The 22,168-nt window shown below is 55.6% G+C and overlaps 1 protein-coding gene across 3 annotated transcripts in view; it reads left to right on the top strand.

Annotated features, from left to right (window-relative positions):
* Positions 1-20,834, top strand: part of FRMD5 (FERM domain containing 5) — a 118,239-nt gene extending 97,405 nt beyond the window's left edge. For 2 of the 3 annotated variants that reach the window (XM_069798732.1, XM_069798735.1), the window contains exons 5-14: positions 2,491-2,588; positions 4,568-4,691; positions 5,763-5,850; positions 8,400-8,488; positions 9,672-9,735; positions 10,467-10,558; positions 12,511-12,585; positions 13,365-13,433; positions 13,616-13,722; positions 17,674-20,834. In XM_069798732.1, the coding sequence (XP_069654833.1) occupies positions 2,491-2,588; positions 4,568-4,691; positions 5,763-5,850; positions 8,400-8,488; positions 9,672-9,735; positions 10,467-10,558; positions 12,511-12,585; positions 13,365-13,433; positions 13,616-13,722; positions 17,674-18,260 (1,393 nt within the window). In that variant the 3' untranslated portion in view covers positions 18,261-20,834. The remainder of the gene's footprint in view (positions 1-2,490; positions 2,589-4,567; positions 4,692-5,762; positions 5,851-8,399; positions 8,489-9,671; positions 9,736-10,466; positions 10,559-12,510; positions 12,586-13,364; positions 13,434-13,615; positions 13,723-17,673) is intronic. The other variant, XM_069798734.1, reaches the window with a different exon arrangement.
* Positions 20,835-22,168: the final 1,334 nt, after the last annotated feature.

Raw genomic sequence — 22,168 nt, forward strand, 5'->3', positions numbered from 1 at the left:
GAGAAAATTTCGGTTCTTCGGGGCTGACCTTAGACAGGAGATGCAGATTAGGAGGAAAGCAGTTGTAAAGGCCCTGTGCTGGGCCTGTTTAAAAGTGTCTTCATGTCCAGAATGCCAGTCTTTTTGCTGCTGCCAGGACATGCGCTGTAATCAGCTTTCTCAGATAGGATTGATTTGGTTTTCAGTACAGGCACACTTTAGGGGACCCACAGAAGTGCCCAGGAATAGTTTCACAGGGATACATCTCCTTGTTTTGCTTAAGAGGAATTTACATAGTTTGCAGACTTTACGTTTACTCCCAGCAACTGCAACCCTGTGCAGCCATCAGGCCTTAATTTAAATGTGAAATGGCCAAAGACATCATCTCTGAGTAACGGCAGCTATTATGTGGGCATTAAGCTGTGCATACAATATGTTAATTGTATTTCTTTCCCTTAATCAGAGCTTAGCAAACATCTGCAGTTGTCAAGCACAGTAAGGAGAATTGAAATGCAGGTCAGGGATTTACCCTTGTGGAGGGTGGGAGCTGGACCCAAAGAGCATGGGGGATGGAGCCAGCCTGGATGGAGCTCACCGCTACAAGTTCAGAAATATTTCCCATCTTTAATGTGCTTTTCCAAGGCAGCCTCACCCCACAGCCCAGTGCTGCCTCGGGAAACTCCCCTTTCCAGGGGAGATTTCCAAGGCATGGGCAAGGCTTTGGAAAACCTGTTTGGCACCTGCTGAAGGTTTTTGTTTGTAAAATCAGCTCAGATCTACAGACTTTCCCTGCTTAAAGGGAACAGGGGTGTTCGGGGGTGGGGGGATTGGGGCTGGGGGGATTGGCAGGGTTAAACCCATTTGATGGTGCATTTTTGGTGAGGTCTATGGTAGGTGCTGGGGAAGGGCTGGTGCAGTGAAGGGCTGGTGCTGGGCGAGGGTGCCAGTGGTGCTTGCCGGCCAAACCTGGGGTCTCCATCCCGGCTGGCCTGACGCAGGGATGCTCCAGCAGCAGTGGCGTTGGTCACCCTGAGCGCTGGAGGCCCTGACCATCAACTGCTGAGACTGCCAGTGCTTCAGGGGTGGTGGGGGGCACTGGGAGCAGAAGACCCTCGTCTCCTTCTCATGGGTAAAGCATGAGCCCGGCGTCAGGACTGCAGCCACCTCTGGCCCCATTTGTGCCCTGCACCTGACGTGAGCGTGGAGCTCTGCAGCCCAGCCGGGCTCAGGCTGTCTGCCCAGGGACTAGGGTCTGGGCCAGACAGCCCCCCACGTGCCCCCCACGGGCCCAGGGCGAGCCCCCAGGCGGGTGGGCTGCTCCTGCTTGCTGCCGTTGGAGGTGTGCCTGCAATTGCAGCTGAAACCTGGGCTTAATATTCACTTTCCCTTGGACTGAGTACACTTTAATATCTGGATTTCTCTTTAATGTATTTTATCTGTGAAAATTAGTGGTTTATCTCATCGTAAATACGGATTTGAGAAATGAAGTGTGACTGAGATATTGCAGAGTGCAAGTCTGATTATTTAAACACATTTTTGAGCACTCCAATTTCCATTTTGCTCCTTCGCTCTAGGACTTACGTTTTACCATCAGAAGGTTTTCCCAAACGCATTGCCACATGACTCAGCCCAAACTGTTACTTGGGTTTAAATTTTTTCAAATATGTAATTTTCCAACATAGTTTATCTTTTCACTGGGCATGGAGATAGAGATGGGTGAGCGCAAGAAGTAGCTCACTCTAGATGATGTGGTGTTGATCACTGGCGAGCATGGAGGAGGGAAGTTGGTGTGTACGCAGAGACCTGGAAGGATACAGAAAGTTGGGGAAGGAGAAAAATCACGTTATGGGGAAGCTGAGCAGCCGGGCAAGGATGCAGGACTGGGAAGCGCAGCAGTTGCTGGTGGGCTTGGGACCATGAGACCCTGTTCAGAGCATCATCATCCCTCGGCACCTCGGCCTCGGTGACCTTGTGATGGGCTGGGGTAGTTGCAATTGTGTTCGGGCACCACTGCCCAAATCAGGATGAAGCAGCACGGGGGACTCCAGGGGCTGGCAGGCAGAAGGGACCAGCACCTCCTTGTCTATGAGTTTCCTCCTTTCCACGTTTTCCCTGGTGGGAATGCGCATCCGAGCATCTCTGTGCCCAAGGGAGTCCTTTGTCTCTGCCGGCAGCTCTGCCCTGCTGTGAGTGGCCATGCCGTGAGGAGCCGGGTCGGTGGAGACCTCCATCAGCCCTCGGGTCGGGTGCTGGCCCCAGAGCAGGCACCGTCTCCTTGCGGGCTGGAGCGGTGCTGGGACATGTAGATCTGAGCCCCAGCACCGGCCCTGACCGGCGGAACTGCCCAGTAATTAGCACTTGTTTGCTCCTAGCAAGTGTAATGTCTTGCAAATGGGCTGCTGGGAGAGAAATGTTAGTGCAAGTGTCTCGTGGCAGATATTTCACATATAAATTGCCTGTTTAGGTAATTTAAACTTTGCTTAATAGATGGACTATCTCTTCTGTCCTCAGGTATTTAGTCTTCCTGCAGATCAAAAGGGACCTCTACCACGGCCGTCTCCTCTGCAAGACTTCGGATGCTGCTTTGTTGGCCGCCTATATCCTTCAAGGTAATGCTTTTTGACAAGATAAATTTGCTTTTCATGCTAAGTAGTGATTACATTATTTCACTTACAACAGATCACCGCACCTAGAATACAAATGTCATCCCGCCAGTGCAGGCCTCATGCTTCAAGGCTGTGCTTGTGCCGTGCAGTGCTGGGCTAGAGGAGGGTGAGGGTTGAAGTTGGGGTCTCACCTGCAGGAGAAGCACCGTGCTGCCGTCTGCTCCCTGAGCTGTCTCACCTGCATTCGGGACAGCGGCGTCCCCATAAGCGTCCCCTCAGCTAATCCAGCCCGTGTCTCCTAGTTCTGTGCTTGTCCAGAGGCAGAAGCAGCCTGGTGACAAAGCACTTCTCTTTCTGGGGCTGTGCACAGCCTGCGGTAACTGGCAAGCGCCCACAGTTTGCAGTTGCAAAGAGGGCTCCAGAGTGAAATGCAGTCTTGCTGATTGCTAGGACGGATGAAGACAGCCTTGGGTAAGCTCATTGCTTGCTGCCGAGCGCCTCGGCAAAGAAAGTGCTTTTGTCAGCAAGTTGCAGCCGCGCTGGTGGAGTTCAGAGCAGGAGGTGGGAAAACCTCTGAAAAGCCTCTGCCTGATCTGCCCTCCTGCCTGTTCTCTTGCCTGCTCTTGCCTCCGCTGCCTGTGGCACTGAGAGCATGGAGGTGGCGTCTGCCTGGCGTGGTGCAACACCTGGATGCTCAGCGAGGGGTCGTCAGGCTGTTGGAAGAGCTGGGCAGTGCTGGTGGTGGAAAGGCACCTTGACATGCCATTAGCAACGCCATGCTGGGCGTGCGAGTGGGCTTCCCTACCCAAGGGTGCTTGGCTCGGCGCAATGCCGGGCCCCCTCTCTGCAGTCCCGCGGTGCCTGTGGTCCCGTCCCCAGCATGAGCTGGCAGGGGATTGCCCCAGCAATCAAAAAAGAAAAGTTTCAGCTCCAAAGTATTTTGGAGTTATTTCACAGTGCTGGTATACTTCCCCCCTTCTAGTGTTTTAAGCAGGAGACATAAAAATTAAAGTAACGTCTCCATCTTGCTTAGAACCTGAGGCTGGAGGGAATTAAATGAGAGCAAGGTCCTTTCATCCCCAGTGGCAGGAGGCTGCTGGATTACTGTAAATCCCAGCAGGAGACACCAGCTACAGAGCCATGCTACAGTGAAATGCCAGCAGTGATCACTGCTGACTCCCATGGGGTGCTGGGAGAGGGAGCAGAGCTGCATCAGCCCACGCCGAGGAGAGAGCAGAAATCTGGTTGTCTTGGGCATTTCTGCACCCTGGTCTCAGTGCTCGGGGTCAGGGCTGCTGGGATTGTCTTGAGGACAGACCTGTCGCTGCGCTTGTAGCTTGCCCAGGCTTGAAGCAGGTTTTCCAGGCAGGGATCAATCCCTGCCTGCACCATTGCATGCAGCCCCCCCTGTCCTGCTGCAGGGCAGAGCGGCTGGGTCAGCCTGTCCCCGTGATCACTAGCAGTGCTTCCCTGGGGTAGGTAAAGAGGGGAAGGAGCTTTTCTCAATGTCGCCTCACAGATTTCCAACTAATTATATTTTTTCGAGGTGCAGTTGCATCCCCAGGGTGAGCAGAATTCGCTCGCTGCCTTGTTCCCAGCCAGCTGGGATTGGGGTGGGGGCCAGCGGTACCCCAGGGGTGCTCCAAGCCAACCGCCCCAGGGCTGCCATCGCACGGACCTAGTGCGGCTCCCAGGAGGTTCACATAGCTTGAGGAATTAATAAATTTGGGACAGTGACGATCTGCTGCCAGGTGATTCCCAAGCAAAGAGTGAAATTAATTGGATGCAGTTAATGCTTTACAAACTATCCCTCCTGATGGGAAGCATGGCTGGGTTGGAGCGTCATTCCTGGGATGCTCTGAGCCCTGACCCTGCGCCTGGCTGCCACCGGCTCTGCTGCCAAGGTGGGCGCTGCCGGGATGGGGATGCACACTGTGGTCTGGGTTGCACTGCTCTTCCTGACTGGTTCTGCCTTCCCCCAGCTGAGATCGGGGACTACGATCCGGGGAAGCACCCAGAAGGCTACAGCTCCAAGTTCCAGTTCTTCCCCAAACACTCGGAGAAACTGGAGAGGAAAATTGCGGAGATCCACAAGTCAGAGCTGAGGTACGGCCGGCCAGCTTTGCTGAGTGGGATTGTCAGCTGCTGCAGGGATTACTGATGTTGGGCTGATTTTTATCCGTGTTTGGGATTTTCAGTCATGCCATGGGATGAGCACTCCCTGCTCTGGTCCGTCAGATCCAGCTGAGAGCCAGCAGTGCTCTTGGCAGCGTAGGTAATAGCAAAAATGCAGAGCAGCACAAGCTTTAGGAAAGCAGGTCGTTTAGTGGCATAGAAGCATCACAACAAATGACCCTGCAAGAGGAGCTGCCATGTCCCACCAAACCTCTGCTCGCTGAAAGGAAAATGTGATCAAGCAGCCAAGGACAAGCCACAGAAAGTGCAGACAAATAAAGTACGCCAGCAATGTGGCAGTCCAGTCCTGGTGCAAAGTCAGCCCCGATCCCTCCTGCCTCAGGGAGGACTGAGGGGTTTCTCCTGCTCCTGGCTGTTGGCTCAGCCGGCATAACCTGAGGGGCTCCCTGGTCTTCCCTGGTGGGGTGGGGACAGTGACCAACCCCCTGTCCCCTATAGATCCCCTCCTGCCACCTCCCCGCACTGCCTTCACCCTGCTCTGGGACATGAGGGGTGAGACACCGTCAGCAAAGCCCTGTCCTCCCATGGCACTGGCGCTGCCTCCAGGGCTGCCTCCCGACCGGACGGCTGTGTGCCGGTCCCCGGGGAGCACAGTGGTGTTTCGACCTCCCAGAAACCCGGCAGAGCCATGCCCTTACGTGCTGTGGGCTGCTGCCTTCTGCCCGGTAAACTCCCTTTTCCTCCCCACCTGAAGTAATGCCTGCGCTGCGTATAGGAAATTCAGCCCTAAATTTTGCAGATGCTCCTGAATTTTGGTCCTTTCTAGTGCTGCTGGTTCAGCTTATCTCCTGCTAGATCAAGCTGGCAGGAGAAGAAAGGCTGGGTTTCAGTGCTGGTCTCCTGCTGCAGATTGATTGTGCTAATGAATGTAACGGGAATATGCCATGACTGATGCCTCTTGTCGTTAACAGAAACCCTGTAGCTGAGGGCTGACTTTCACGTTCATGTCTACCATGGAATACTTTTTTTTCCCTCCTGTAGTGGGCAGACACCAGCTACTTCAGAGCTGAATTTCCTCAGGAAAGCCCAGACTCTGGAGACCTACGGGGTTGACCCACACCCTTGCAAGGTAAAACAGTTTTCTGAACGCTATTCCTTGCATTGGATTTCTTGCTCCAGCCGGTAACAATCTGCAGAGGTACCAGTGACTGGTCCCTAGTGCAGCCATTTGTCACCTGTCAGCAGGCTTTGGTGCTGGCAGAGCCATGGTACATGGGATGTGCTGTAGCCAACAGCCCTCTCCAGCCTTAAAAACCAGCCCCAACCGGGCACGTGTGCACAGAGGGGAGTGGGGAGGGTGGCTACTCCAAAGTCCTTCCAGAGAGTACTTAGGGAATCCATACGAAAGTGTTTTCATGTGCAGACAGCTATAAAAGACAGTGGCCAATCATCTTCTGCTAAAGCATGTAATTTGGAGGCAGTAACAAGGTCAGTAATGTGTCTGAGAAACCAACAAGCATTAATCTGCCAGAGACAGTCTATCACTCTGCTCTTCCCTGGCCAGTAATCCAGTTTTCTGTTTGAAATGCTTTTTATTGACTGTAGATGTCATTGCGTGTGGCTCTCTCTGGTCCCTTACAATCCCATCACATGCAGATGGATGTGGGATGCAAAGCAGATGGAGAATTTCACTCTTAAGGGCAGTGCCTGCTCTGTGGTCCCCTGGGGCTTTTAACTGAATTATGCCCCGTAAATACACAATTGCGGTAAATATACCTGGCCTGGGTGGGGGCGGTGTCCCATTTACTGGCAGTCTGTTATTGCTGAAGAGGTTGCCAGCTGGAGGAGTTGAATCACCACGCTGGTTCAGCTGTCCTGTGTAACTGGCTGGATTGGGCCATGCTGCCCTGGGAGCGATCCTCAGCATGTCTGGCTCAGCACTGGAGCTTGGGGGGTCTGTGCCTTGCTCTTATTTCCCTGTGGGGTCCTGTGCCCCTTTTAGCATCCCCAGCCCCTATCGAGCCTCTGCACCCTCAGCTCTCCGTCCTCTCCCCCAGCATCCCCCACCTTTCCCAGGGGCACCCTGCTCCCCAGCTCCCCCCTCCACGCCGACCATGGGGAGCTCGCCCCCACTCCTCTCATCCCAAAGCAGCAACTCCAAAACTGTGCAGCTTCCAGCTTGACACCCCATTAATCTCCGAGCTGCCCTGCTCGCTGTCCATGGCTGCAGCATCAGCCATAGGCAGGGCAGGACTGAGGGGGTTGCTGTGTCAGTGATGGGCAGGGGCAAGGGGGTCCGTACCCCCCAGGACAGTACGTCCCTCTACCAAGACATAGCTTCTCCCTTTCCCGAAGATTTCCCTGCATTTGGGAAAGAGCCAAAGCACTTTGGGCAGCCCAAAGTCTGAGCTGCAGGAGCTGCTGCCGGGCTGGTTTCTGTGAAAATGCACAGAAATCTTCCTTCCTCCACAAGACAGGGCTGCTGCATCTCAGACATGATGAGTTTGAGGAGTTACATCTTGCCTTGTGCAGGGTATTGGTTTGAGGTTCAGGGCTCTGCTTTTAGCCATTCACCCTTGACAGATGAAGACGGATTTTTGATCTAATCTGGATTTAAAACCAATTTGTTCTCTGCTCAAATTCGGAAGATCTTATCATAGTGCTGGCTCCCTGCCGTCCCAGCACCGTGCCAGCAAAGTCACAGAGATCCAGCGTCCTGGGGTGGAAAGCAAACAGCAGAGAAGATGTCTCGCCTCTTGATTAAGGCAGGGAAGGGCACAACTGGGAGCAGAGGGGGAGCATTGTGCCCCCAAGCTGGGGAGATCCTGGGCACAGGGCATTCCAGCGGCAAGCAGAGCTGCCCTGCAGATGCGGAGCAGCTCTGCTCGCCACTGAGACACCCTGTGCCACGCTTTCCCCCAAGAAAACATTGCAGACACCAATCAGACATTGCTCTTCTGCAGCCGCCCCTGTAAAATTCCTTGCTTGCTTTTCCAGCCCAATGCACCAGAAATCCCGAGCCTGGCATGCACCTTCCCTTCAGCTCAGCATCCTTTGAAAGCCATCTGAATGTCTGCTGGCAAAATAAAAGTCAGGGCGAATCTAACAATTACTGAATAGCCACAACTGTTTCATAATATTTTTAAAATTCAGCATGTATCTGTTTTTTCTGTGCACATCAGTGCAGTTAATGATCACTTCCCTGGAGTCTAGACATTATGATTAAGTTAAACTGCTGCCTTGCTCTGTGCATGATACTAATTATTGGTTTTAAACTGTCTCGATGCCGCCCAGCTGCACTGGCTGTGCAGGGCTCTGAGGGAGTCAAGTGTAATGGGTTTTTACCATTTCCTGGTTTAATTACTAGTGAAAGTGTTGGTGGGGCACTGCCTTCGCTGTTTATTCCTCACTAGTAAGCAGATGGGACCGCTGCGGCTGAGAGCTCTATTGCGGCTTCTCCTCATTAGTGCCACTGGACCAGCTGCCCTGTTATTCAGCTGCGGGTTTTACTGTGTGTGCAGGGTGTCACGGTCCGGGTCAACCTGCCAGGAGTGTCCCGCTGGCAGAGATGGCACGGAGGATTCTACATTGCCACCACCCTTAGGGCTGAGGGTCACCGTTGATGTATAAGCTTTGCCAGCTCAAACATTTTGATGAGAAATTGGTGTTGTCTTCCAGGACGTGTCGGGGAACGCGGCGTTTTTGGCCTTCACTCCCTTTGGTTTTGTTGTTCTGCAGGGAAACAAGAGAGTACACTTCATTAAATGGTGAGTTCTGCCCCTGCATCACCTGCAGTGCCCTGCTCGCTTGGAGCCGTGCCGGCCGGCTCGCTTCTGCTCGCTCTGTCGCCAGTTGTGTGCGGTGCTGTGGGGCAGAGGCCATGAGTGCCCTGCATCACCCCAGGGTGTTCAAGGGGTGCTCAGGTGAGCTCCCATGGGTGGGGCATGTGGGTGGTCCCAGCACCAGGTGCCTTCCCCAGGCACTCACACACACTGGGATACGGGCAACGTGCCTGTAATGGGACAGTGGGGAGTGCACCCAATGCCCACGTCTGAGCTGGGACAGGCTCCGAGCAGAGGACACGGAGGGCAGCGATGCTGCGCCAGCTGGAAAACCCACCCCATGCCCTGCACACGCTTGCACCAGCACACCCGTGAGCTTGCATGCCCACATCTGAGAAGCAGGGGAGAAAACAGGTCCTCTTCACGGTGCCATGCAGTCGCTGTGCTGCCGGGGCAGCGGGACACTCCTGGGACAGGGAGAACGGCACCGAGCGGGGCCACGCCGCGCACTCAGGGTGTCACTTCTTGCTCTGTCCCACCCTTGGAGGAGCCCTGGAGCCTGGCTGCCTCCCCTGCTGCAGCTGTACGCTGGGCTGCTGGCTCCAAGGACTTTTCTACCCTGGCCCCTAAGCTCGCTCCTGGTCAGTACACAGCAGGGCTTTCTCCTACGAGCTGCACTCTCTCTCCATTTGCTTTGTTGCCCCAGACTTAACTATTTTCTACATTGTCTACATTAACTTGCATCATCCGCATGTTGGCTGGGTCTCCCGAAAGCTCCTCCAGTCCTTCTGAATCTGGTTGTGTTGTTCCTCGGTCTTTGCTGCATCAGATTTTGGCCAGTGTGTCCCTCACGGCTGGCATTGCCACCCGGACGGTGCCCCTGTGACGAGGTCCCAGTGACTCTGGGACACCCCGCTGACCATCACCTTCACCCCAGGGCATCCCCCTTTCCAGCTGCTTGTTTCTGAGCCTGGGCTCCTCTCACCGCCCCGTGGCACCTCCCAGGGATGGAAAACGGGGTCTTGAAGCTGTCCCGCTGCCATCCCCAAAGCACCAGCTCTCACCCTGCAGCTCCCAGCAAATGCTTTGGCTGGGGCTGCGCCCATGAGCCAGCCGGGCTGCGGTGGGCTCCGTGCAGCGTCTCACCTGCCTGTCCTTGTCCTTTCAGGAACGAGGTGACCAAAATGAAATTCGAAGGGAAGACTTTCTATTTATACGTAAGTCAGAAAGAGGTGAGTGCTCTCCTTTCTCTTGGGACTTCCTGAGCGCAGCCATGGTCGTTCCTTCAGCAGGTTCTCCATGAACTTGGCAGGCTGCAGCCTGCAGCAGCATCACCCCGTGCCTGGTGGTACAAGTGGCAGCAGTGGCAGGGGCTGCAGCTCGGTGGCAGTGCTGGGGTCACCTCCCTGCTGCTGTTGGCACCTTGCTCTGGGCATTAGAGCCTGCAGACGCTGGGTTAGCCCCAGACTATGCCGTGGTGAGGGCTCTGCCCTGAGCAGCAGCCCGGGACCTCCAGCAGCTTCTCGCCATGCCTGCTTGCCATGGCCACGTGCTGTATTTGGGATTATTGTGGTTATTTGTTACTGCCATCATGCTCGGTTAGCCCCAGTTGATGAAATCAGCCTGAAAACCTCTGGCTGATATCGAGTCCCACCCAAGCCATCAGCATGATGTTTTTAAAAAATTTATTTCTGGATATTCAAAAAGGCAGGTAAGCCAGAGGAGGTGGGTGGCAGGTCACTGGCATGCATGGTGGCCCATCCCTTGTGTGAGGCGCCACGCTGGGGTGTCAGCTGATGCTCCAACATCTCCCGGTGTCCTGAGCGGCTCTGGAGGAGGATCTGCCCTGTGTCACTGCTGCTCTCCAGCTCCGGCTGCTCTGGCCTCCGTCCACACTCCTCGCGTGCTGCCCAGTGGGCACCACTCATTGTTCCCCTACCATCTCCGTGTCTTTCTCCTTTAGGAAAAGAAAATTGTTCTTACATATTTTGCCCCAACACCAGAAGCCTGCAAGCACCTCTGGAAGTGTGGGATAGAAAACCAGGCTTTCTACAAGTAAGTGCGGGGTCACCCAGGCGCGCGTGGTGGTGTGTTCTGCATTTCCCCGTGGGTCGGCTCTGCCCTGCACAGCACCCACCCGTGGGCTCCATCCAGGTACTGGGGCTCAAGCAGTGGCTGTCACCAGCCATGTGGCACCCCGGGATAGGGGCTCTGCCCCACAGGGTCCCTCCCGCCCCCCACAGTGTGTTCATCCCTCCACAGCGAAACTTTAACCAGGAGATTAAAACTAATTGTTTGGAGATTAAGCCTTTAATGCTGAGCAATTGGCACACATCCTGTCTGCAACAGCAGACGTGTTTTAGCATTTTCCTGGTTAACGGCAGCTTGTTTGGAGCCGGCCCGTGTGTGCGGATGCTCAGGTGCTATGAGTGCGGCACATGGTCGGTGCAAGGTGCAGCAGGGATGGATGCTGGCAAAACTCAGGGAATATTTTCTGACCTAATATTCAAGGGTGGATTTTCAAAATAGCTTCACAGGGTCTGTTTGTGCTGAATCCTGCATGAAAATCCCCACTGAAGTCGCGCCAGTGCCCCGGAGTGCTTTAGAAAAGCCTGCCTTTTTTAGTGAGGAAGGCTCAAAAACTTTCAGAAATAATTTGCATCTAAGCGCTTTGGGAACAACTTAATTATTCATGGGAAATATTCAAGGGACCGGGGAGATGACGTGCAGTCTGGGCTGCAGCCTCAAGCCTGGGCAGTTAGGGACGGTGGCTCAAGGGACCATCCCCACCAGCTGCCCGGCTCTGGGGGACCTCTGGGCTCGGGGTCTCACCCGGGTGGTGGGAGCTCCTACCCGGGGAGGATGGGGAAGGCGTTGTCCTTCCCCAGGAGCTCTGGGCTCCCTGGTTCATGGCCACCAAGGCAGCATTTTTGTCCCTGGTTTGGTTAATTGGGCTGTCAAACAAAAAGGAAGAGGTCACGGGCTGGACTGGCTGCCAAAAAAGCAGGGAGGTGCCAGGCGGAATGGTTTGGTTTTACCATCGTGCTCATGGTGAACTTAAAAATAGCCTGCTTTGTGCTTTGTAATGAGTTTTATTTTAATCAGCAAGATGCGAGATAAAGTGTGTGATGTATTCTCTTTGGGAATACTGCAATCAGCAGCTGCAATCAGCAGGTTTCATTTCTCATTATATTAACATGAAATGAAATTGCAATATTGCTTTACAAATCTTTTTATGATTAATCATGTCAGTAAATTACCGCTGCATTATGCATCCGGTGGAGCGGACTGTGGGCTCGGCCAAGGTGCTGCTGGGCTCCTCCTGGGGCGAGGGACTGGCTCCCATGGGATGAGGAGGAGACAGGACTTTCCCTCCCGGCGGTTTTACCCACCTCTGGCCGGACTGACCCCAGCGAGCGCCGGCCTGCCTGGGATGGGCCGATTCCTGCACCCCTGCAATGCAGAGGTCGTGGTGAAGGTTTTAGCCCCCTGGAGAGCTTCAGCCCTGTGCAGCTCCTGCATGCAGGTGCTCACTGGAGGACCCGGAGGACCTGGCGTGAGCTGCAGCCCAAGCCCCACTCCAGCCGCTGGGGAAGCCATTGGTAGCAGGTCCATCCTGGAGCCTGGGCACGGGCTGGGCAATGGTCCCACTGCTGGCAGGGACATGCTGTGCTGGCAGAGAGGGCTGCAGGGTGCTCGTGTCCTGCCAGCCGGTGCCACCCCACAACTGCCCGTGGCTTTTTTCATTCCTGGTGGTGTTTCACATCTCCAGGGCTTTGCTCTTGTAATTTGGCCCTGCTGCCATTTGCCAGCGGCATGTGGCTCCCTCCCTTTGATGCTGGGGGTCAGTCTGGCGGGGATGATGCTGTAAGAGCATCAGCAGAGCCATCTATCCTTGTCACCACCATGGTGCACTGGAAACAAAACTGGGCGAAGGCTTTGCCGTGAAGCGGTGTCAGGGGCCGTACCCTGCCCGGGCGCTTACGCAGCTCTTGGTGCTGTTGCAGGTTGGAGAAGTCGAGCCAGGTCCGGACAGTGTCCAGCAGCAACTTGTTCTTCAAGGGAAGCCGGTTCCGATACAGGTAAATAATGACAGTAAGTAGCAGCTACTGGATGTATTTTCGGATGCTCCTTTGGATGTCCTGTGGGGAGCAGTTCAGGGCTGCAGCAGTCCGAGGACTTGCTAAGAGTTCTCCTGTCGCCGGAGGTCCTCCCACTGCGGCACTGCGGCCTCAACAAGGCCATCACTACTTCTTTCTGTGTTTCACAGCTGACATCCCTCTCCCTAGCCCCAAAATGGCAGATTTTTGGAGGGACAGGAGTGGAGGAGGGGAGAGGACCAGGGGGCTTTGGAGTTTGGTTTTTGAGAACAACATGGAGTGAAACGAATCACCACAATTCCTAAATTCCTGGGGGGGTGTTGCTCCTCCCTGGCCCTGGAGCAAGAGCCTGGACCTGGGACCTTGTATCTCTGCAGGGCAAGAGACCCCAGTGCATCCCCAGCTGTGAGGTGCATGATGCCAGCACCCTCCTTGCTCGCACGGGAGGGCCCAGATGCCCATGGTCTGTCCCCCCCCAGAGGGGATGTGACACCATGGTGTCCAGCATCTCATGCCAGGAGAAGCAGCAAAACATGGTGGCAGAAGTGTCAGCACAGCATTTCCCTGATCTTCCCATCACCCCTATTTCCAGCAAATATTTCTGCTTTCCCCTGGAGCTGCAGGGAGAGCCCCCCTGCCCCAGCCCTTGTTTGTGGGGAGGGGGCCAGGCGGTGCTGGCGCACGTGTGCCACGGGGGGAGCTTGTGGCTCGCCAGTGCGGCGCTCACGTCCTCACGGCTGCTGTTCTTGAACCACCCGCAGTGGCCGCGTTGCAAAGGAGGTGATGGAGTCCAGCGCCAAGATCAAGAGGGAGCCGCCCGAGATTCACCGGTAAGAACCCAGCAGCAGTGGTGCAGCACGGAGCAGCCCACGGGGCCGGGGCCTCCCAGGGGTTTGGTACCCGGCTCCCTGGGGTGGCGGAGGGAGCCACAGGACCAAAGCAGGAGAGCTGCCGTGTACACGGGGCTCTGGCACTGGCCGGGCTCTGACACTGTCCTCGTTCTCATCCCCAGGGCAGGGCTGGTGCCGAGCCGGAGCTGCCCCTCCATCACCCACGGCCCCCGCCTGAGCAGCGTGCCCCGCACCCGGAGGAGAGCCGTACATATCTCCATCATGGAAGGTAGGGCACGGGGTGGCTCTCCCTGCCACTGCCGGGGCTTGGGAGCCGGGGCAGCCCCGGCCCCAGGGCCATACATACGTGTGCACGTGCACAGACACCTGCACACATGCATGCACAAAAAGCCGATGCACACTTCCAGCTGAAAATCAGATTTTTGTAGCCCCTGATGCTGATGTGGGGTGCTGGGGCAGGGAAGGACACTGACGTGTCCCCAGGGCCTTATGGCAAGTCTGGACAGCACCAGATGTTGCTCTTGCAGCTTGGGACCAGTTTGGCAACAATAGCTGAGCCCAGGCAAAGTGGAGGGCCAGTTGTGGGACAGAAGTTTCCAGTACAGAAGCAAAGCAGAGGAGAATTTCTCAGCAACATTACTTTAGATTAAACTGGAAATACAGCAAAAGGCTCCAGGTTGCCCCGATAGCTCTGACCCAGGGGAGAGGTGAGTGAGCCCTGCTTTGAAGTCACCCCAGCAGCCCTGTCCAGCGCATGCCAGCATGCCTCACTCTGCTCTTCCAAACACTGCCCTGGTTTGAAAGCAAAGCAAACCTGCCTGGAGCAGCATGCCAGCACCCAGCGCGGTCCCAGCAGAGCAGAGTGTTACTGAGAGCCGCAGGGCTGGGGTCTGACTGTGTACTGGAACAAGCTGGTCTGCAAAAGAACTTGTCACCCACCTGGGAGCTGCTCCTGGCTGGCTGATGGCCACCGCCCACGGCTTGCCAGTTTGCCAGGCTGGAGCTCTGTGCCAGCCTGCGGTGGGGAGGCTGGTACCCCCCGACCCAGGGCAGGGCTGCAGCTCGTGTCAGGGCCGTGCGGGGGTGGGATGCACCTGGGAAGGAGGGTTGGCAGAGGGCAAAACGCTGGGACCAGCCCTGGAGTGGCCCCACGGGGCTGGGGACAATGCTGGGGGCTGTGGCTGTGCTGCTGGTGGCAGCTGTGGTGCCCGCTGGTGACAGCAGTGTCTGATTCCCAGTGACGCTGGGGTGACGGAGAGCAGTGTGTGTGGTGGGTGCTGCTGGTGTGTGTCAGGGCCATGTGAAGGTGCACGGAGTTTGGAAAACTGGAAGGTGGACGAGGGAATGGGGATGGCAGGGAGTGTGGGGTGAGGGAGGGGGTGCACCCTGCAGTTGTGCCCTGCTCCTGGATGGGCTGCGGGGCCAGCCCCTGCCCCAGCACAGCTGCATTGATCCTGCTGCCTGGGCTACAGCATGGACAGGGTGCAGAAATGCTGCCTGCCCAAATGGACAAGTCCCTCGGAGCAGGAAAGGTATTTATTTCCATCCAGGGATCCCAGGGCTGATGTCTGTGCTGATTTTGGGGGCAGCAGTGTGCCTGGCAGCTGCGGCAGCCCTGCAGACAGTTAAATGTGAGCACCCTCTCCCCCGCGTGCTGTCGCGAAGCGGCAAGAGCATTAAATAGCCTCCCACAATAAATTACCCTGAGCTGGCATGGCTTCCCAGCACCACCCCTGCCCCAGCAGCTGCTTTTCTTCACTCTCACTTCAGCTCAGTCCCATGGAAATGTGGGAGCCCAAAATAGCCCCGACCCCGGGGCCAGTGGCTCCAGCGCTGCTTGCGTCAGCGGTGCCGGCGGGCGAGCAGCCGTCCCCATGCCCCCTTGCAGTCCCTGCGGGCACCCACTGCCACAGGCCAGGCCAGCCGCTGCCCGTGCCACCATGGTGAAGTGCCTGATAAAGATTAAAACCAAAGTCAGCGTCCACCTGCGGCTTGTCAACCACTGCTGCCGGGAGGTGAGGGTGCGGGTGCTGGCCCTGGGGCCGCGGCTGCTGGCCCAGGCTCTGGGGGCTTTGCCGCTCCTCCCGGCTCTCCCTGGCCCCAGCCGCAATGCTCTGCACAGTCCCGGGGACGCACCCGCACCAGGTAACGCTGCGCTGCCGGGCTGCAAGGGGTCTGGGCTCTTCTTCGGCAGGAGTGGCCCCAGGGATCCCTGTGGGCTCCCTGTGACTGCAGCCCCGGGGGGATGTGGGAATGTGGGACGTGGGAATGTGGGGTGCAGGATGCATGCCATGGGAAGTGGGCTGGGATATCCCATGCTGGCTGGACTCTCGGTCGTTATTACCACGAAGCAGCTCCAGTTTTGGGGCTGGACTCAGCTTTCTCCAGATTTTCTAGCTTTTTATGTCAGTGCTGTGATGCAAACAGATGGCAGGAAAGCTTGGGTCTTGGTGGGGGGGACTGGCATCATTGCAGTGATGAGCAGGGGACCCCCCGACATCGGCTGCCCTCCCTGGGAGCCGAGGTGCTGCCCGCTCTAGTGGGTGCCCACCTGTCAGGAACACAGCAGGTGCAGCAAGGGGATGTTCATATGAGCTTTGCGACACACAAGAAAACATAGCTGTCGGGGTGAGAACATGTTTATTCCTTGGCTGTGCTTATCGCCTCAGCTGCCACTCACACTCAGTGCCGTGGTGGCATGTATGTTAAGCTGAGCTGATCCAGAGGCAGCCAGGGAGTATTTACAAGCATGAGGTTGCAAAGCCCTGGGGAATGCAGGCAGGACAGGCTCTGGGCTCTTCGCTTCACCCTTTGGCAGCGTGCGGGGCCAGGGCGCCTGGTGACACTGTGCCATGGTGCTTTGTTGTGCTGTGCCCTCCCCACCAGGGGAAATGTCCAGCCCCGTCCCCCTTGCAGCCAGCTGCAGGGTGGCACTGGGGACCCGCTGGTCCTGGCCACCACTGCCTTCAGAAACCCTCCCCAAGGCACGGGATGCTGTGACGGCAGAACCGGTGCCTACCCCGCATCGCCTGCCCTCTTCCTGTGAAAACTGCAAGAAACAAGTCCCGCGCTTGTGGGGTTTCTTGGAATTGGGGGGGGGGGGGGGGGGGAAGTTAGTTGGTGGAGAGAAGGAGTTCCCCTCATCCTGCCCGCCATGCTCAGCCTTGGTGCAAAGGGCAGCCCGGCTGTAACTCTAGCTCAACTGTGTATGCGGCTGGCCGGGCTGGCACACAGCTCTTCATGCAGCTCTTGTTCCCGTGCTTGTGTGTAAAACATTTTTTTTGTAGTGAATCAATAGAAATCAGAACTGTCGGTGACTCCGGTCTGACTTACAGCCTGCTCTGCGGGGAAGTCTCCCGCGTGTGATGGGGCTGCAGCCCCAGGACATCTCCTCCCTGCCGGGCAGGTGCAGCCCTCGCTTTCCCCACCTGCCATCCTGAGGTCATCTTTTAATTCATCACCTCAAGGCAGATGCTGTCAACAGCAGGGTCGGCCATGCTGCCTGCACAGGGCTCCAGCTTGGTCGGGACCTCACTGCACCTCTTTTTGTCGAGGGGCGAGGCTGTGCCGGCCAGGAGGTAAATCCGTAAGGATTGCCCCATCGGCTGCAGCAGGCTCCGCTGTCTCCAGTGGTGCCACAGGGAGAGTTGCCCCCAGTCCCCAGCTCGGGGCCAGCATGGACCCCTTGGGGTGTGTTTCTTCCCCCCACCCCATCCCTGCCCCGCTACAGCCACTCTTCCCAGCTCATCCCTGCCTGCATCTCGGTAGCACAGGCAGCCTGCCCGCAGTTGGGGTTGGCGGTGCCAACAGCAGAGGGGCCTCAAGCACACTGCGGGTGGCTGCCCGGCGGGGGGGGCTGTCACCTCAGAGCAGTTACAGCACACGGATGTGTTTGTGATCGATTGATGACAAGCCCAGGCCCCTGCCTGCGGTCCAGACTGACAGCCAGTGGCTGTCGGTGACAGTGACAAGTCACACAGGTGTTAGCGTCACCGTTGCAGTCACAAGCTGCAGAGAAGGGGCTGCCGTGGGCTCCGGCTGGGCGCTGAGCTGCGGCTGCTGGCCCCGAGGGACCAAAAACAACCACAAAAAAAGCAAACCGAGGCAGGCGTGCCCTGGCCTCGTGGGGGTACATGGGGCTGGGGGCAGTGCCGGGCTAGGGGGAGAGTTTCCGCACCCCCGGCACCACCGAACATCCCCCTTTTCTGTCCCCCCCAAGGCCTGGAGTCTCTGCGCGACAGCGCCCACTCGACCCCGGTGCGCTCGGCCTCCCACGGCGACGCCTTCACGGCCCCCGGCCGGAGCGGCCGCGCCGAGAGCAGTGAGCGGGTAGCCGTCATCGCCGACGAGAACTACAGCCCGGCGGACAGCGTGCTGCCCACGCCGGTGGCCGAGCACAGCCTGGAGCTGATGCTGCTCTCGCGGCAGGCGAACGGGGCCCCGTGCAGCATCGAGGAGGAGAAGGAGTCGGAGGCCGGCACGCCGGCGGCGGCCGAGGCGGAGGAGGCGGGCGGCGAGCTGCGTGCCCTGTGCCCGGGCGCCGGCGGCCTGGGGGCGGCGCAGGCGGAACAGGTGAATAAGTTTGTTTTAAGTGTCCTCCGTTTGCTCCTTGTGACAGTTGGACTCCTCTTTGTTTTGCTCCTCCTCCTGATCGTCCTTACCGAGTCCGACCTTGACACTGCCTTTTTCCGTGATATCCGCCAGACCCCCGAGTTCGAGCAGTTCCATTACCAATACTTTTGTCCCCTCAGGCGATGGTTTGCCTGCAAAGTCCGCGCCGTGGTAAACCTGCTCATTGACACCTGAAGGCAGGAGTCGCCACGTAACTAGCCGGGGGCCTGGGGAGAGACCTGCCGCCGTCCCCCGCGCGCGGGACCCGCCGGGGCGCCTTCGGCACACACACTAATCCTCCCTTCCCGACCCAGAGCACGGCGCGGCCGAGGAGGCGGCTTTCCGGGAGGAAGACGGGGGTGGGCGCAGCCCCCCGGGGCCTCCTCCTCCCCGCGCTCAGCCGCGCTGCTCCCACCCCCGGAGCCCGCACAACACTTTACCGTTCCGATTCTCACAGACGCGCGTACGACTTCGGAAGCACCGAGCAAAGAGAGGAATTTATTTTACTGTTGCCACCCATCATTGTACGAGCATCGGCCGGGAGGCTTGCGATGCTGTATTATGCAGGAGCTTTAGCAATGGTGCTACTGAGTATTAATTTAAACACTCGTGTACTGTTACGTTATTAAATCCACCACTGTGCACACCACCACCACCACCACCTTCCAAGTACCGCTTTGCAGAAATCCCTCCCTGCTAACCGACCGGAGTCTCCTACGCGGCGATGCGTGGCACGATGCTATCATCGGGGGACGCCCCAGTTCCCCCCCCCCACTCCCGGGCGGGTGCGGTAGCCGGCTCCCCGCAGCACAGCAATCACCCGGCGGACGGGAGCCCTCGCCCTGCGCTGCAGACTCAGCCTTTCGTCACTTTTTCTAAGCCTTGAAGCGTCGGTGCTCCCGAGGGCAGGGAGAGCACAGGCAGGCGAGAGCACACCAGGCGCCCTCAGCCAAGCCTGGGCGCATAGCCGGTAGTGACCATGTTGGATTTATTAGGAAGACCTTTAGCCTCCAAAAGTCGTACCTGTTTTGTACAAAAAAAAAAAAAAAAACCAAAACAAAAAAAACAACAACAAAAAAAAGAGAGACTGTTTCAAGGTCTATTTTAACAACAAAATGCTATTTTGTTATCAAATCTAATCAAGTCTTTTTTTACTTTATGGATTGGGTGACCATGGTGCACTGTACCAAGCGGTTCATGTTGAGCAAATGGTTTAAGAGCAAATGCTTTTGTAGCCTGGAAGCCTAACACCAGATTAACCCATTGCTAGTTTTGGAATAGAGAAAGGAGCTATAATTTTGTGACTTTTCTGAAGATAAAAAGGACAGAACTACAGGAGCGGAGGTGACACTGAACAAGCCAATGGACAACCATTAGACCTATCTGTTCTTAAGCAAAAATCAATAAAACCAACTCATCGTACTTGTGACATAACCACCGGGACCTTCAGTTACCTGGGAAGCAGCAGTCTATTTACACAGGGAGCAATAAAAGCCAGTTCTGTTCAGTTTTGATTGAGAAGTTGGACATACATAACAAAAAAAGGTGAAAACAAGGTGAGCAAGTTTTATTTCATCTCAGGGAGAGATTTTACGTAAGCTGGGGCCATAACTGCAGTTTTAAAAAGCCTGATTTCCGTGTTCTTGTCTCTGAGCATCCCACCACCCATTAGCACACGCGCGTGCGAGCGCCGCTCCCCGCCGAGGCTGGCTCCCGCCCACTCCGGACCCACTCAGCTGGCACCTGGCGGAGGAGCATGATGATGATGTTGGTCGATCCAACACCACAAGTTGGCCAGACTTGGATCATTTGTCACTGCAATAAAGAGAGAGGTCCCGTTTAAGTACTGTCTGTCGGGGGGGGAATAAAGACCGAAGCCGTCGTGTCTCGCCGCTGAGGACGCAGCCATGGCCGCCCGCTTACAGCACAAGGGCTGAGGAGGGTTTGGCGTACAGCCCCTAACTCTTGAGCAGGCAGAAGCCCTTATGAGCGCTGCCAGGAGACAGAGGATCGATTTTTACATGATAATCCTGTTTTATGCAACATAGCAAAATTAACTCTTAGTGTAGTGTTCCTACCTCAGTCCGTAGTTAATGGTGTTTCTATGCAGTGCGTGGTAGTCCCGAACCTGACGTTTTTTGCCCCGGGTTAAAGATGCAGTGTTCCCTCCTCCTCACTGCTGATGTACTGCGTTGATGTCTAACAGCACAGTCCCGTCTGCCAGCGAGGCGCCCGGCCCCGCGCGCCCTGTACATGAGACATCTTCCTTCCAGACAAAGTGCAGCCTCTAAGTACTGACCTTGGAAACCTTCTACATCGGCTTACTCTAGAATAGCGATAAAAACCAGACCTAGTTTACCTCTGCAGTTTTCACCCAGCGTTTTACTGCAAAACCACGAGAACTGGTGATTTTTCATTGTATGTTTTTCCTGTACGTTCCATATTACGTCTTGTGTTTCACTACCTGTTAGTTTTACCTGTCTTTATATTAAAATGTTGTTTCCATAGGTTCTTATATCAGAAAAAAAATCTCATAATAGCATACTGCATCTTTAAGCAGTAGACGGTAAAATACCTGAAAATGTGAATTTCTTAGTTTTCATAAAAAAAAAAATCTAGAAATTAACCTTTCATGTGCCAAATACTGTAAGTTACATTTTTCCTTCAAAATGTACCTTTTTCTACATATTCAATATCTTAGTTAGCATAAATCATTGGTGCCATGAAAAGTATTTTTAAATTTAAATAAATATTTAAATATCATGAAAACCAGCATTGGTATGAGATCTGTTTAGCACTTACAGTGTCGGTAATTTTACTGAGTTTTACTTGAGTGAAAACTCGGCTCAAAACCCTCAAGGAATTTGGCCTTTTAGCATCCCACTCACCAAAGTTATGAGAAGCCTCAAGCAGCCATGAGTGCAGTGGGGGAGCGAGCTCTGCTCCAGCAGTTCAGGACTCCGCCGGGCACGGGAAGAACCTGCCCTTGGCTGCCACTGGCCTAAAACCCGTCTGCTTCATGTTGCTTTACAAACACACATCACTGCTGCGGGGGAAGCAGACGCGGCCCAGCACTGCCATGCACATGGCAAATTGGACACAGACAGCCCCATTTCCTCCTGATCCCTGTTCTGCAGCTGTTAACCAGGCGTGCACAGCACCCATCAAGTAGGATTTCATTGCTCATCTGAGCACAGTGAATGGCAAGGAATGTGCATGCTGAAATTACGAGCAGTGGCAGAGGCCAGAGAGTAACTCCCAGCTTCCTCCCAGAGTAACTTCAGGACATGAGGGGATTCCAGTTGTAGCAGGACGCTCATCCTGCCATCAGGGCATCAGCTGGGAGCGCTGAGGCAACAGCAGCAAAATGATAAAAGCACGCTCATGTTTACTACCGCTGAACTGCCTCCTGTAGAGCAAAAGCAAACCACACCAGTTGCTGCACTGGCTGCAAAACCACAGTGGTACCTTGACCTTGCAGCGGCAGGTTCCTGCAGGACCCCCCTGTCAGCACTGGAATACAGTAAACATAGGTTTGTAACAGCAACAGCCTCTCACCATTTTTAAAAGTGCATTTGGTGTCACTGATACAGGACACACGTCAGTGACAATTTTTAACGCAAGCTCCGCTGAGCTGTTTCAGTCAGGTTCAACACAACCCCCCTCAGAGGGGCCTGCAGGTGCAGAAAGGGGAGCTGAGGCCAGCCCCCCCCAAACGCATGGCCCACGACCCCCCCTCTGCAGCCTGCTCCGCCTACACCCCGACAACTCCAAGTTCAACTCATCACCATGGAGCTTCCCTAGAAACTGTGCCCAGTGGCACCAGCCTACACAGAGACCTTCCTTCTGCCTCCAGGAAGGATTTAATTAGACATCAGACATCTTACTCAAGGGACAAATTTTGCTGACGACATAGATGCTGAACACCTGCTAGCCTTAAAGAGAGATGATGGGAACACCACACAAGCTGGCAGAGAATGAGTGCTCCAGATTCTCTAATGAAAATCATTAAGTGCCTCATACATGTAGCATGTATCCTACTGATCCAGCATTTTTTCTTTTTCTGAAAAATAAGAATTTGGTATTGGGGAAAAATATCTATT

This window comes from Haliaeetus albicilla, chromosome 12, assembly GCF_947461875.1.
Source record: "Haliaeetus albicilla chromosome 12, bHalAlb1.1, whole genome shotgun sequence".
Classification (NCBI taxonomy): Eukaryota; Metazoa; Chordata; class Aves; order Accipitriformes; family Accipitridae; genus Haliaeetus; species Haliaeetus albicilla.